We start from the raw sequence: 16,558 nt of genomic DNA on the forward strand, positions 1-16,558 counted from the left end.
GAAAATTACTCGGAAAAGACAGATGTTCCAAGGCGTTTGTCTACCAGTAAACATATCTAAACCTGACTGACTCCCAGGTTGGACCAAGTTCTATTTGTGCTTTGCCTACCTGAGCAGGAGCTTTTTCAGCCAGTGCATGCTTTCCTGGGAAATCACCGGCGGAGGGCCAACAGTGGCGGCATTACTGGCAGCCATCATCGGCTTGGCAGACTGCTGCATCGTTGGACCCGGACCTGGGTTAGCTTGTGAGGCATAGCTTGCGTTTTTGGTTGGCATGCTGAACTTCTGAGGTTGGGCTGTCCACAGGAATACAAAAGTATTTAAAGAAATGCAGCACAGTTAGGAATGCATGTCCAGTTAGGAAATGTTTAATGTTGCTGCTCACTATCCACACACCGGTAAAGAATTAAATCATACTTTTAGTTTTTGCCATTTACAATTCTTAATGGTACATGACTGTTTAATGCACGACAGTAAATTAATCAGCAAATGTAAAATTGAAACCTCGAAAAGGAGGTAATGTTTAATTCATCCGAAAAATCTGTTTAGTGTAAGGAGCATGACTTCACATCACAGTAAATAGTGAAAAAAAACACACATCAAAACAATTGAAAACAAAAAGTCCCTATACTTCTATGCAATTTTAAGCTATTTCATAGCAGAGCTGTAGCCGAATCCATCACAAACCTATCCCAACTCCGGTCACAAGTAAATCAATATTGCTTTCACAAGTCCAGTCATAGGTAATAGGCGGTGAGCAATGACAGAGGATTGCCTTTGTCACAGTTCATCTGAATTGCTTGTGACTTTACTTGGCATTGGATAACTTGTGGTCTTGCAAAGACTTGTGAAGACATGTGATGGACTTGTGAGGACTTGCACATGATGGACTTGTGAGGACTTGTGATGACTTGTGATGTACCTGTGATGGACTTGTGGACTTGTAAGGACTTGTGAGGACATGTGATGGACTTGTTAGGACTTGCACATGATGGACTTGTGATGGCTTGTGATGACTTGTGATGGACCTGTGATGGACTTGTGATGGCTTGTGATGACTTGTGATGGACCTGTGATGGGCCTGTGATGGACTGGTGGACTTTTGATGGACTTGTAAGGACTTGTGAGGACATGTGATGGACTTGTTAGGACTTGCACATGATGGACTTGTGATGACTTGTGATGGACTTGTGATGGAATGGTGGACTTTTGATGGACTTGTGAGGACTTGTGATGGACATGTGAGGACTTGTGATGGATTTGTGAGGACTTGTGAGGGATTTGTGATGGACATGAGAGGACTTGTGAGGGACTTGTGAGGACTTGTGATTTCCTGTGATTGACATGTGAGGACATGTGATGGACTTGAGAGAACTTGTGATTGACATGTGAGGACATGTGATGGACTTGAGAGGACTTGTGAGGGACTTGTGATGGACAGGACAGGACTTGTGAGGACTTGAGAGGATTTTTCATCGGCCCTGTAGGGGTTATTGATATCGTAGAGGTTTGTAAGCAGCAGGTTCATTAAATGCGCTTACCAGATGCATGCTGGGTGGGTGCTGACTGCCCAGGTCCAAGTTGATTCCCGGCAGATTGACCCCCCAGGTTCTTCATGTACTCTGCTTGCTTAGCAATATGCTTAGTGCCAGACAGGTGCTGAAGGAGCTGCTTCTGGGCATTGGATTGCACCTTGCATATCTTGCAGTACAAGGAGGCGTAATCAATACCGGCTGTTGGTGTTCCAGTTGGAAGTGAAGCATTGGAGATTCTATTTCCAGGGGGTTCAGGTGCGGCCTCTTTCTTGGTTGGTTTACTAGATACAACTTTGGGAATTGCACCTTAGAAAAGAAATCAAGAATCAATCATTTTTTATCACTGCCAGTGCAAGATCCGTTTGAAGTTTAATAGTGGTGTGCACTTACGGGTAGTATGGGATCTGGGTACCCTATTGGAGTAAAACACGGTACCTGAGTACCTGTAAAAGAAAATCCACTGCAAACATTTCAAATTGTGGAAGTTGTCTGAAGGGTTTTATAGCTTTACCGTGTAATCTGCAACTTTTGCTAGCTTCTTCTAGATCTGTCACGCGTAAAGGTTCATATAAACGTGAAATCTGTTTTGGTTTTCCATATACAAGCATGCAACTGGGAATTTAGAAAAAAACGAGGAAATTCCAAACCACACAAGACTTTGTACAGTGTTTTTCATTTTGTAATGGCATTCATGAGAAGTAAAAAACAAGGAAATCAGCGGATCCGAGGAAAAGTTGCATGCCTGCATATAGCCTGATTTTCATTTTGAAACTACCCCATCAAAGGCATTCAAAACCTTTGTTTTCATTGTTTGAGGAGCTACTAAGTAAATTTTTAAAGTTGGATAGGGGTACCCGATCCCATAATCTGGAACCGGTTTGTGACATTAACGGTCGGGAACTCGGGTACCCGGTTCCGATGCACACCCCTAGACATGACTAAAACAGGAAATGGATTGATAGATTGTCAAAGACGGGAAACCCTACAGACACCTTGTCAGGAAGACGGAAATCAAGAATAGAATTATCTGCACACATTTAAACATCCCTTCTTTCTCCTATTTTTGGGCAAACTGAGAGGGGAGGATTCAATTTCATAAGCATCTTATTTCAACCTATTGTGACAAGACTCACCATTGTTCAGATTGCTATGTGGCAAATGAATTGGACCAAAGTCATCCAGGCCATACGAACTTGAAGACTTGGCAGCAGTGGTACCCTGCAAACAAGGAGTGATAACAGAGTCAAGTTATTGGAAGTATTAAAGAAAGCTGACTGCACACCAGTTGAGACAATGATGGTTACTTAATCCACACACAAATCTTCAAAAACTAAACTCTAACATATTTCCCAGGTTTGCAGATGTTGCCAACATCGTGACTTAGGGCGTGATCCCTGGCTAGTTGGCATTCGGGTTATATGGCTTCTGGCCCCTTGAACAACGAAATTTGACAAAATGGGGTACCGCCAACATAGGGCTGAATAGCTCAGTTGGTAGAGCACTGGAACAGCAATCTGAAGGTCACAGGTTCAAAGCCCCTTCTAGTCTATTTCTTTGTTCAACTTTAAAAAAATTATTATAATGCACCTACCGTAATTTTCGGAATATAAGCCGCGCGGCGTATAAGCCGCAGCACGCAAAAATCTGCAAATTAAGATTTGAAGTCGGCCTATAAGCCGCACCGGCGTATAAGCCGCACCGACGGCAGAGGTTTCAATTTTGTAAGGCCTCCAAATTCTAGCTTAAATGCTCTGAACCAGTTCCATTTATACTACAGAAGCTATAAAAAGGGCAACAAAAGTTGTATCAAATCATTTACAATCGATACTCTCACAAACAAATGTGGAAATTGATGATGAGAAATAAACACCGGGAATTGCTGCCCGCTGCCTCGTCCGGTCCCCGGCCGTAAAAGTTAATACATCGCCCGGCGCGGCAGCCTGCGCCGTGCCGGCCTAGGACAACATTTTCCTGCAGCACGTGAGAGAGTATGCAAGTGATTTTCCCCATTGCGTGTGTTGTCTGACTGGAGCGCTATGTACAAATCTTGCTTTGTGGCAACAGATGCTGATTTGTTTTGTCCTAAAAATATACAGGTCCGTTTTTATCTCAAAACTTATCAAATGTTGGTGATTACTAACGAGCAGTATTCAAGTTTCGATCGTAACTTTCTTCGAAAATAGTCAAAACGATGCTGCCATTTTTATGGACGAATCCATTAATTTTGTAAGGGGTGATGTAGTCCCTATTTTGAGGTTTACATCGTTTCTTGAATACATTTCAAGTACAAAAATTATATTGTGACGTTGAACAACTGATTATCGAATAAAGAAATGTTTCGGACACCATAAAAAGTATTAGTCATCTTTTTTCTTTTTTTAAACAGCGGAAATGTTTTTTCCAAGAAAGTACACCCCTACGGTATATTACCTCAAATGGTGTGGTCCGCTGGGGAAAGCATGCTGCATGCAGCAGCACTAGAATTTGCAAGCGTCGATCGAAGACAGCTTTCACCGTACTTTTTACCGCTCGGCACCTTCACGTGGCACGTGATTTCGGTTCGTTAATGACTTTCTTAATTGATAATTCATTTCAGCAACATATCTCTTCTTATACCAGTACATTAAATACACATGTGAATTTCATTTTTATTCTTCAAGGCTCGGCGTATAAGCCGCCCTGTGTATAAGCCGCAGTAAACATTTTCATGGGCAAAATCAACGTATAAGCCGCGGCTTATATTCCGAAAATTACGGTAGTAAGTTTCCCCTTGTGGTTTATTTCGAAAAAATTAAACAAAACTGAGACACTTGAGCGACACATAAACAAAATTTCAGTTTTCAGTTATGGGTTGAAGAGGTTTGGATTGAAGTGAAAAAAAACTTGAAAAACCAGCGAAAGCTGGAATTGTTCTGTGTTAATGAAAAGTGGTGTTATTATGTTAGTCCAACAAATTTATTAAAAAAGAGAGACAAAGAGATAAAGAGAAATAGAGAGAAAGAAATTAGTGGAAGACTTACCTGGCTGACAGGACTATCAGACTGTGCTCCTCTAGGTGAAATGCTGGATGCATCTATGGAGTAACAAAGGGAATGGAAGTTAATTAAAACAGACACTGCATTTTTTAAGGGAACGAGGCTTAACGCGGGCGAGGCGGCTTCATGTCACATGCTTCGCAGCTCTGGTACCTCTCGGTTAATACTTTGATAGCAAAAAGTTTCTTTGATAGCAAAGCCAAACAATCAGGTAATATTCTTCCTTTTATTAGAAAGTTGTGGGTTCAAGTTAAACCTGGGCAAGTTTCATTCAAGCTCTATGCCAGCACTAAAGGCATGCATGCAGTGCTCATAAAATCAAATCCGTGAGGGGCAAATCAAATAATAATGATAATATTAATTTGGGAGGCTAATCATCCTTACTCGCAGCTGGTATGCTGAATTGCGAAGGACGCGGCTACAACGTGGTACATGAAGGCACATAAAGGCGCCTATGGCTGCCGACCACATCGACCCATATATGACCACGGAGCACAGCCTGAGATCGAAAGTGTTTGATTTTTCCGGAGGGAGGAAAACCGGAGGGCCCGGAGAAAAACCCTCGTGGCATAGCAGAGAACCGTGGTCACCTTGGTGAGAGGCGAGCGCTTTACGCACAAGCTACCCATGCCACCCAAAATACACAACATATAAAAAGTTTTGTCTCTGTCAGCCATTATTTTATTTTGCTGCATTCTGGATTGCAAGCCAATGCCTGGACATGCTTAGGATTGTGTAGCCTTACCACTTTCATAGATTTCATCACAAGTGTCATCCTCCTCTTCCTCCTCCTCGGATGACTCCTCCTTGACAAGCTGCTTGGTCTTATTCTTCTTCTTACTCTTTGTGTTGGCTTTTGCTTTCTAATCATGAGAAGAACAAATGAAATTCTGAAAGGTATCTCAAGATTAGTTCAAGCTAGCTAAACAATGACATGTTACACATACAGCAGAACGCCACTCTAACAAACATGATGGGGTCTGTGAAAAATGTTCATTATAGTGGTCGTTCGTTATAACGATCGTGCATTATAAACAGGAAATAAATATGTGCTTGCCAGTTTTTAAACGACTACATTTAAAAACTAGTTTGGGGCCTGGATGCGGTTAATGGCCCGATTGACCAGAAGTCCATATCATATTTCGGAAATAGAAGTACTTGTACTCGGAATACAAGTACCCGTACTCAGAAGTACAAATACTTGTACTCGTACTCGGAAGTACAAATACTTGTACTCATACTCGCACTTTGAAATACTCGTACTCGGTAACGTAAGTACTCAGCAGTACTCGATACTTGGAAAAAAGTACTCGACTACAACACTGATATTTTGAAGTACCCATTTATTGCCCTTGATTGGATGGGCCCAGTCAGGACACAATATAAATGCAAAAAAAAAACCAACATGTTATACGTGGAACATGCTATATGTGGTGCCCGATGTGCTGTATCCTCGTAAAATCTCGCTGGGATTTAAGGGTCAACTTGCACACCCTATTGGACCAATTTGGTCAGCACTCCTACCTGGTTGTTCTTCTTGTTTGCCTTGACGTGATCCGGCAACCATTCCATAGCCACGGCTCCTGCTGCCTCGCCATTCTGGGTGCTTCCAAATTTGGGCCGACGTCTCATATGGTCATACTCTTTATGAGGGTCCAAAACCCTGTTTACATTAGCAATTATTTCTTGAACCCGGGGGTCCAGAAGAATCTGGTGCAACAAGAACAAAATAATAATGAAAAAAATTACTAAGAGACCAAAAAATGGCAACCAGAATCACGAGTGGGGGCAAAATGACCTTTTCCACATGTTCCATAGATACAAGAAATACAATCATGTAACATCTTTTAATAAGTATTCAAGTTTATATGCAAAGCAGTGTAAGGTAATTTATATGCAACGCAGTGTATATGAAGTAAATGGTTATTTTACAGACTGGACAACTGGCCGTTCTAGACCAATGAAATTACAGTATCAAAAAGCCCATCCCCACAGTACATATATGCTGTTGCATTTATGTGATAGGGTGGCTGACAATCCATTTCAATCCAGTTTTTAATAACTATTACCTAAAACTGAAAACAAGACTACTTTCTTACCCTTTCTGGATATTCAGACAGGAGAGATTCAAAGCCAATTATAAAGTGCCACTTGTTGGTGTTAATCCACTCCTTCTCAGCGATCTCGTACCGTGCCAGCAATTGCTGCATCCGTGCCCGCTCACAGTTTGGATCGATTAGCAAAGCTTTAAGAACACATGGAAAAAAATTAATTGAACAGAATAGGATAGAGAACTTTATATCGCACTGTACGAAAATTTATACTATCACACTATACCATACAGTTGACCAAGCAACCTCCAAAGAAACCATCAATGTTTTCAATAAACGGCAGTGGCTGAAGTCTAAATTTAGGGTCCATTCTAAAATATATATGCGTCCTTCCAACGCAAAACCAGTGGGAAGTCACACAGCCGTATTTTGAGATACAGCCTATGATACACCGAACAGAAAATAAGCTGAAAATAAGTATAAATCTGTCAGATTTTGTCCCATTCACATATTCTATACATCATTGGAAAGCTTATTCAATGTCCTTTTTATTCTTTGCTTACTTTGAAATTTGCACTTTACACGTGGCTCTAATGCATCACAATTTTTGAAAAATCTTTGCTGCATACAATGTACTTCATCAATTAAAAAGACATTAAAGTTTAGCAAATGAACATTAACTTAAGTTAAAACTTTCAAATGTTTTAATTTAAAAACTTTTAAATTTAACAGCAAAATTAATCATTCATTTTGTTACTTTTGATGCATCGTATTTGGAAGACAAGTGGAATATCAAACCACAGTAGTGGAAGTGCAAAAGGCATGCATGGCACCCCCGGACTCACCTTAAATGTAGGTGACATGGCTCCCTGATCCAAAGTACAATATTGCAGGTGCAAAAGGGATGCATAACACCCTCAGATTCACCTGTAGGTGCCATGGCTCCTTAATTCAAAGCACAGTATCGCAGGTGCAAAAGGGATGCATAGGTGCAAAAGGGATGCATAGGTGCAAAAAGGGATGTATAGGTGCAAAATGGATGCACAGGTGCAAAATGGATGCACAGGTGCAAAAGGGATGCACAGGTGCAAAAGGGATGCATGGCAACTCCTCTTAGGTGCCATGCTTCCCTTGAGTGTTCAAAAACGCAATGTCCCCCATCAAAGCAGTCGACAATTGATAAATGTACATACCCTTTTCGCTGTCTTGTAGGGCAGCCTCAGGAAAGCCCTGTAATAACAAAAGAAAATTAAGAACATTTGAGAGGAGATGACCACAAAATCTGCAAAGAAAAGAGGTAATAAAAAAATGGAGTCGCTGACTGTCTCGCTGACTGGGTACTGGATAATCAGCATTGCCATTGTAGACTAAAATAGATTAAAATACACCCAAAATACACAATGTACACTAGTTACATGTAGAAACAAAATACCTAAAAGGTAAACTTAAATGCATCAAGACTTGTCAAGATTTTGGAAATTTTATCAAGACAACATAACATTTCTCTTTTGAAAACATCAATTGCTCCAAACTGGTCATGAATGTGCAGCAACTATGCATATGCCTCATTCTATTTTTAAACAAAATAAAGTAACATATAGGGCCTAACAAAACATCTACAACAGCAAACTAATTACATGCAACAAAAGAGCTGTTCAGCCAATGCAAAAATATCCATTTATGTAAGTCATTCAGTGGTAACACATACTGTACTAGGCTTCATAAATCCTGCTAGGTAACCACCCATCACAATAGAAAAGGTCTGCAAAGCTCAGAAATCACTGCTCAACTTGCAAGAAATCTGATACAAAATGACGATGCAAAGATTTTACATCAGAGACGTTCCCTGAGATGTTACACATAATCCCTGCAGTGATTGCTCATGATGGACTGATTTCCCAAGCACATGGGGGGAGCCCCCAACATGTCATGACTGTCGTAATGCACCCAGCAGCGAATGAAATTTGCACACGTGTATCACTGAGGATGTGACTATGAACATGATGAATATTAATATATGCACTGTACACTACGCATGTACATGTACATGTATGCACAGTAACGTAGACTGTGAGTGTGGTGTGCCCCCCCCAAAAAAAAAACATAACAAATAAAACCCACAAAATGATAATAATAATAATGTATAGCACAGATACATGTATGGTACACATATAACCCAAATCTGGGTTTTTTTTTGATTATTGCATGTCAACCAGGAAGTTATTAAAGGTTTATGAATACATACATACAAGGCAATGTACACGTACATGTACATACATGTACATGTACATTCAAATACAAAGGTCACATATTTAACATGTAGCCTATGCATGATGATGGATTTTAAAAAACATGCATGTCAATAATTTCTTGCTAATAATGTGAACTGTTAGCCCAGAATTGTCTACAGTTTGTGGGGACTTGTGGCTTTTATACAGTAAGCTGACCTGTGTAATGAGGCCAGGTTTAAAATGCATTTGCTCTTGATGCTGGCAAATGCCATCATAAAGTTTAGATATTGTCTTGTGACTTTTTATTATTTCTTGGGGGGGGGGCGCTTGCCTGTGTTCCCTTTGTTGAATCAGAATTATATTAGGGCAATTCCATACGTGTATCAGAAAGTCAAAAACTGATACATTTTTAGACCTTCTCTAAAATATTTGCTGATTGGCGAATTGTATAACTGAATACTCCAAATACAGATACCAAACTAGTGTTTCATGGAAACGGCCGGGAATGTGATATTTGGGGTCAAATTAAAAGGATTGATCGGTTTTTGTGGTTCTTTTTTAAAAATTTTGTCCTGTACAGCACAAGTACTTTTCTGCTGTACTAAGATAATATAAGATGAATGAACTTTTACAAAATCAATGATTTAGATGTTATCAACTACAGACATTGTGCCCTAAAAAGAAAAGGTTGATTTATAGACTGTCACTGTTTCAGTACAAATTACGACATAATTCAAAGATGTCCTGTGCGACTATTTTGCCTGTCATGCACGACAAGCTGTCCTTAATTTTGTGGCCTTTCTTTATTCAAACAAATTTTACTCCAGAGATCATAATATCTGACCCTTGTTTATTTGTTTACAATGTTTTTAAATTGCTTGCAAGAAGTTACCACTGATCAACTCAAAAGAGGTTTTGACCCAACTTCAATGTCAGAAAAAAAAGTGAATTTCCTGCGTGGCATGTGACACATGTTACATTTTGAGCAATATTATCCTGAAAAGTAAAGTTTCAGCCAAGTTATTTATTAAGGGAATAATAGTGTGGGAGAGCAGTTTTATACGTTTGGTTTAAAACTGGGTAGGGGCCTGGTTGCTAATAATGACCAGAGCCAAACGCAAAGGTCATTATCGGCGACCTGGCCACTACCCGGTTTTAAACAAAACGTTTAAAACTGCTCAACCACACTACTATTCCCATTCATAAATACCTTTTTGGTCAAAAATGTACACAAATTTACAATAAACTTCCAATGAGTAGAAACATTGACAAAATTCTGACTATGTTTTGTTCACAAATTTTAGGTTAGATTGCCATCCATGTTCTGGGGCCATTTCTATGAACTGAGTGTGTGATTGCTTCCCCCTCCAAACAAAAAGCAACAACAGCTCAAGATTTTTTTTTTGTTCACAAAGACGTTTTTCACTTTTGTTAACACTTCAACTATCCTATCTTGTAACAATTACATGTACATGTATCTTACATATTCCAGTGAACTGACATATATTCAATTATGGTATCGGAAAAACCTCATGAAACTTGTCACAACTTGAATGATTACATGTATTTACAATATATGTAACTGCAAATAGCCTAGACACTTACAATCCAAGCAAACACTTAAAAGTTCAATGCATGACAACAAATTTACCATTCAGTGACATGACAAATATACTCAGATATGGAGAATGAACTGTTGCACTAGGAACCATGTCCACAAAATGTTGAAATCAGAGTGGCTGCCTAGTTCAACAGTGTGAAATGACAGGGTTCAAGCAAGATGGAACAACACTGATTGCCAGTCTTCATCCACAGCATAGTGGCCTAACCACTGATATCAGATTCTAACCAGCCAGCCAACCCTGGCAAGCTCGGTGGCAAGACGCCTGCACCAGTAAACAGGATGTCATAGGTTCGAGTCCCATTTTGGAATGGTTGCAAAAGAGGGGAATGATTACATGTACCTAAGAGCATGTAAACAATACGTAAAGTGCAATAAACCAAATGACACGATTTGCTATTTGGACTTCCTTGTATTACAGGAAAACAACTGTTATTGTTATACCTTTGTCTTGAATACTGTATTTTCATTGGCCTAGAACGATCACGTGTTAAGTTTATAAAAAGGCATGGCAAGGATTGTGAAGGATTGAGGCGCTGGGTATCCTTCATTTGAACAGAAGTGCAAACTTTTGGAGGATTTTGTAGTGAATGAGGATGGTTTCTAGCAAAAAGAACCTAGGTTTTAATACACCACATAAGTGCATAGTCTGGCGCTGCTTGTTTCATGTACAAGCATGATCAACCTCATGCCTCGTGGATACGATCTTGCTGCGCCATGTTGCTTCTCATCATGCCTTGCGCGATCGTAACCCCTGGAATTGTGTACTTTAAATGTGCCAAAATATGGCACACTATACTTAGGGCTGCAGTTTATCCGTTTTACATGCCGACGCCATCTTTAAAATATCAAAAGTTGTGATTTTGAAGAAAAAATCCTTTCAAACATAATGTTTGGATGTTGCGTTATTTAGCAAAGATTTGTATTAAATGTACGTACCCCTTTTGTGCCATTACAACCACAGATACAGGGGTTTTTTTAGCCAAAAACGTGGCTGACATAATCCATATCGTACAGGCATAGCGACTTTTGAATCATAATTTTTTTTTTCGTATGTGATGTTACGTGCAAAGCACGCAAGCGCATTATGGGCGTGCCTGGCGTGCAATCTTCGAAATGCGCGCGCAGTACGCTGTGAATAGCCAATCAGCGTCATTTACGTCATCATCACAGCCAGGGGTTAGTGTGAGGAACGTGCACGTGCCCCTGGAGTCGAGGCTGAAGCATGATACATTTGGAGGCAGTATTCAAGTTAGTCTCCAACAATACAGCTTATTCTACAAACTTTTCAGCCATTCTGAATCGATGCTTGCACTCTGGGACCAGCTTTACTTGGCATCTTTGTCTTTGTAATTTTAAATGACAACAATTTCCTTTCCTGCAAATACGTCAAAAAGCCTATGAAACATTCAGCGAGAAAATTTGGTACAAAAATTATTGGATCTTATGAACATCTCATTCTGGTTAATAATTTAGCCAGTTTGTTTCTAAATGGAGATTCGGCATATAATCTTTGAGACTGTAAAAAGTATGTAAGACATTGAATTGGAATAGAGAAAGACAAAGAATTTTCTTACCAGTTTGCGAGTGCATTCTGATAGGATTATGTAGATGCTCTTGTCCAGTGTGGTTGAGCATGAATATCCAGACAGAAGCAAATAGCTGAAATGTAAATTATACATTGATTCATCTTGGTTATTAAAACAAGTACCAATTGGTACAACCCACCGCGGCCGGGTAATATGGGAAGACGGCTTACGGCACCGTCCGTGCGCGCACCAAGGCCGTACCGGTACCTCACGAGTACAGAAAATGAAAACGAATGAGGCCTGATTTAATATGCAAAAATATGCAAATTAGAAGCATGATAAGTGTTATCAAAACCGACTTTCGGAAGCGAAGTTGGCAGAGTATAGTGTTCACCAACCAACCAACCCACCCACCCACCAACCAGCCAACATAAGCAGTTCAAGCCCATGGCGTGTTTCACACCAATCTAGGGAAAAATAATGAATATTGTCTATTAGAAGTTACATGAATCTCATTTTTTTCTTAAATGTGGCAATTGCAGGACAACTATTTAAATGCTCTGGCAAGGGCTTCTACATGTCACTTCATGGTTGGTTGGTTGGTCGATCGGTAAGTCGGTCGGTTGGTCTGTCCCCAGAAAATTGACCAAAAATGGACCCCTAAATTTCCCATAAAATATACCACCAATTGACCCAAAATTGACCAATTTCAATGCCGTCGTCAGTAACTCTTGGCAAAAGGTTTCAAAACACGCCCCTTTGTCTCGTTTGATGCGCATCATGTCTATTTTGCATAAGAAGTGAGACAATCCGGAACCGGGCCAGATGTTATTGTGCACTCGGGCTTGTTTGTTAATATTTCAAATTTACAACAGGTAACACACCTAAGACATAATGACGTCATGCTTTGTCATGTTTGTTAACATGTGCACTTCCTATGGGAGCTAGGTGGGGACGAGGTCCACCAAGTTCCCATAGGAAAGCCACATGTAAACAAAGTGTGATTCATTATGTCTTACATGCAAGTCTATTCAATGATTTCAATTCAATTTTACTGAAATCCTTGTGACCCTACCCCTCTGATTTCTAAACGTTTTTGTTTGAACACTTAACTTTCTGGTCAAAAGTGACTTTGTAGTGAAAGCAACCGTTTTCATTTTTTTACAGTTCAAATTTCATAGTATGCATAATTTCGCCTCTGTGGGAAAAGTGAATCATTTGCAAAAGGTTAAAGATTGAATGTTGTAGCAACAAGCCAGTTAGAAAACAGCTTTTCAACCAGAAAGAAATGTTTGCAATGCACATGAAACACCATTGCCAGGTCGTCATTTCGATAATTTCTTTTATATAACCGACATACAGGTCCTTGTCATTTGATTGGTGGAACTTACATCACGTGACATTCGTTATTGCTTCCATTCACGCCGCGGCTCAAAAAGTACTATCCGTCCATGGGGAATGGGAAATACTATTGAACAGTTAGGATCATGACGCAGTATTTGTGTGGAAATGCATGCTGGTGTGCGCGTTCAGCGTCGCGCGTATTGTTCCAAAGAGCCAGCGCTACAGCGTTGGGTTCAAACATTTTTGTGAAGGGGTGGTTTGGAAGAGAGAAATACATTTTCCTCCAATTTTCTATTAAATAAAAGTTCAAATAAATCAAATGACAAGGATCTATATGTCAGTTATATAAAACAAATATTGAGTGGCTTTAAATTGTGAAATGGGAGGAATATTATCGCTCGGTAAAATCGGGACTTTTCCAGTTCACTCGGCTTGCCCCGTGAAATGGAAAAGTCCAGCTTTTACCTTGCGATAATATTCTTCCCATTCCACCCTGAGCCACTCAATATTTGTATATCATTTGGTGGGATACCCAGCATGTAATCTGCAGAACAATCTTATCTTAACTATTTTAATTAATTAATTTTTTTTTGGGGGGGGGGTGTTTTACAAATAAAACACAGCCAGATAATTGACAGGAACAGTTGATCTTACTCTTTCAATTTGTTAGCATCCATGATTGTGGAGCCGGCTGCCTGATAATCACCCTCTGCCATGAGATCGGTCGCCTCATCTTTCATCAGTCTCTGTACCTCACGGATTGTTGTCTTCGCCTACAAGTTCAAAAATAAATCCCTTTTAGTTGCTTTATTCTTGTTCCTACAATGTGAATTCGGTCTTGTTAAAACTTAAAGAGATAATATTGGAGTAGCTGAGTTTTTTTGCCTTCAGATTTGGTGTGGTTGCGTAGCTTATAAACAGCTCCATCAGACCATGCCAAGGTATATTTAATTAGCCATTTTTTTCTGGCAAAAAAAGTTGATTTAAAGTACTGGTTTCTTAGCAGTTCATCAGGTTTTGCAAAAAGGACATTTTGAATGCAAATGGGCGTCAGGGGGCATCCCCCCCCCCCCCCCCCCCCGGAAAAGCAAAGCAAAACAAAACAAAACACAACAAAAAAGGAAGGGAAAAAACAATGAAAAAGAGGTGTGAAGTCATACTTGCTATTAATTTAATACACATTTAACAAAATGGGCGTCTGCAGGGGTGTCATTGGGTGTGGAGTGGGTAAATGTCCCCGCCCACCCTCGAAAAAATGATAAATTGAGAATATGCTAGAGAAAGTACAAGCATTTTGGGGAAAAATGTGCTTTGTCCCCCCCCCCCCCCCCCCCCCCTCAGGAAAAATCCTGGTGACGCCCATGTATATGACGCCATGAAGTCATTAAGTGCAGTACACCGGTGAAGCATGCCCACAGTGCAGTGACTGATTCATGTAGTACAGATGTGGCATATGTTTCAACCATGCTACGTCACTCCAGCACTGGTTACATGTTAATGTGCAGTTAAACCTCAGGCTTTTCAGAATGTAAAGTACATGTAAATGATTACTCTGCGTTTAAAGTTCTCTTACACATAGTCTGCATCACAAAAAATTGTCTGGATTAATTGTGTGAAGGCACAAGCTATAAAAGAATGACTTCAAGCAGAAAAAATAACAGCCTTGCTGTTGAAACCCCTCAGCCAGAGTCAAGTTATCATCCGGAAACTATTAACCTTTAACTCAACATGGTAACCTTGACCTTTGACCCCAGAACCAATCCCAACATGCCTGTACCAATGGGCAACCCCCTACCGAAGTAAGCCATCAACATTTCATTTCTAACTCAATTTATCATCCGGAAACCATTCACCTTTAACCCACCACGGTGACCTTGACCTTTTGACCCCAAAACCAATCCCAACTTGCCTACTCCCAAGGGCAACCCCCTACCAAAGTTATACACCAAAATCTCATTTCTAACTCAAGTTATCATCCAGAAACCATTTACCTTTAACTCACCACGGTGACCTTGACCTTTGGACCTCAAAACCAATCCCAACTTGCTTATTCCTAAGGGCAACCCCCTACCGAAGTTACAATCCAAAACAACATTTCTAACTCAAGTTATCATCTGGAAACTAAGCTGCCCAGACAGACATACGGACGGACGCCGTAGGTGATGACAATACCCCTCGAGCCTCTCGGCTGAGGGGTAAAAACTTAACCATCCTTTCATTGGCTCTTTAAAACCTTTTCACAGTTTTAGAAAATCTATTTTTGTAAAACTAGTCTGACAGTGATTTGGCAATGGTGTTTGTTTTGTTTTTGTTTTTCAAGAATTTAGCTTTGTAGAATCAAGTAGGAATAAGAACGTTCTTATTCCTCCATGGTAGAATTGACTTGATTATGTTCATGTACAAATACAAGCAAGGACATTATTTGGTGACCAAAAACAATGTTACCTTTTTGGTCTGTCAATCAATAGTTATTATTAACAGACGCATAGTCAAACAAATAATTTGGTTTGATCATGGGTCATGGTTCTTATTACCTCACAGTTTGAAAGGGTACATATCGTCGGGTCAGTGCAACAAGGTCGTAACTCAATTCTGCAACAAAGTCGCATCTCGCGCAAAACACTCCGACTCCGTGCAACAAGGTCGTATCTTGTATATCGCGACGTCCACTGACTTTGTGTGTACATCCGGGTTATTTTAAGCGAGATAACGACCTTTTGAAATTGAAAACTCGCATTTCACGTGCATGACGTCACACGCCATTTCAGTAGATACGACCTTGTTGCAGGAACATGACGACATTGACATGTGGCTGAATCATCAGTAACTTCCCAAGCTAATTATTTTTGCAACTCTGGGACCAACCTATTGTCCTCTTTGTATCTGACTGACTGACTGACCGACTGACTCCCCGACTCACTCCCATGGGCGTCGCAGAATTTTTTTTGGGGGGGGGGGGGCAAAGCAAATTTTCCCCCAAAATTCCTTAACTTTTTCATTAAATTCTCAATTTATAATTTTTCCGAGCGTGAGCGGGGAGCATTTGCCATACCCCCCCCCCTCCCCCATCGAATTAACAGCATATATGGCATCGCACCTCTTTTTCCTTTTTTCCCCGTTTTCCGGGGGGGGGGGGGGGGGGAGGGAGGGGGCAAGTGCCCCCCTTGCGACGCCCATGCTCACTCCCCTCCCCCCCCCTCCCGACTTACTGA

General features: G+C 40.4%; 1 protein-coding gene across 4 annotated transcripts in view; it reads right to left on the bottom strand.

The window, feature by feature from the left end:
• The window catches only part of LOC119722656 (helicase with zinc finger domain 2-like), a 56,051-nt gene that overhangs the window by 33,274 nt on the left and 6,219 nt on the right, over positions 1–16,558 (bottom strand). For all 4 annotated transcript variants that reach the window (XM_038192890.1, XM_038192888.1, XM_038192889.1 and 1 more), the window contains exons 4-13: positions 14,001–14,119; positions 12,051–12,135; positions 7,815–7,851; positions 6,670–6,815; positions 6,095–6,280; positions 5,316–5,433; positions 4,556–4,608; positions 2,669–2,753; positions 1,542–1,841; positions 110–296 (exon numbers count right to left, since the gene is read on the bottom strand). In XM_038192890.1, the coding sequence (XP_038048818.1) occupies positions 110–296; positions 1,542–1,841; positions 2,669–2,753; positions 4,556–4,608; positions 5,316–5,433; positions 6,095–6,280; positions 6,670–6,815; positions 7,815–7,851; positions 12,051–12,135; positions 14,001–14,119 (1,316 nt within the window). The remainder of the gene's footprint in view (positions 1–109; positions 297–1,541; positions 1,842–2,668; positions 2,754–4,555; positions 4,609–5,315; positions 5,434–6,094; positions 6,281–6,669; positions 6,816–7,814; positions 7,852–12,050; positions 12,136–14,000; positions 14,120–16,558) is intronic.

Source organism: Patiria miniata, unplaced genomic scaffold, assembly GCF_015706575.1.
Source record: "Patiria miniata isolate m_02_andy unplaced genomic scaffold, ASM1570657v1 HiC_scaffold_16, whole genome shotgun sequence".
Lineage (NCBI taxonomy): Eukaryota > Metazoa > Echinodermata > Asteroidea > Valvatida > Asterinidae > Patiria > Patiria miniata.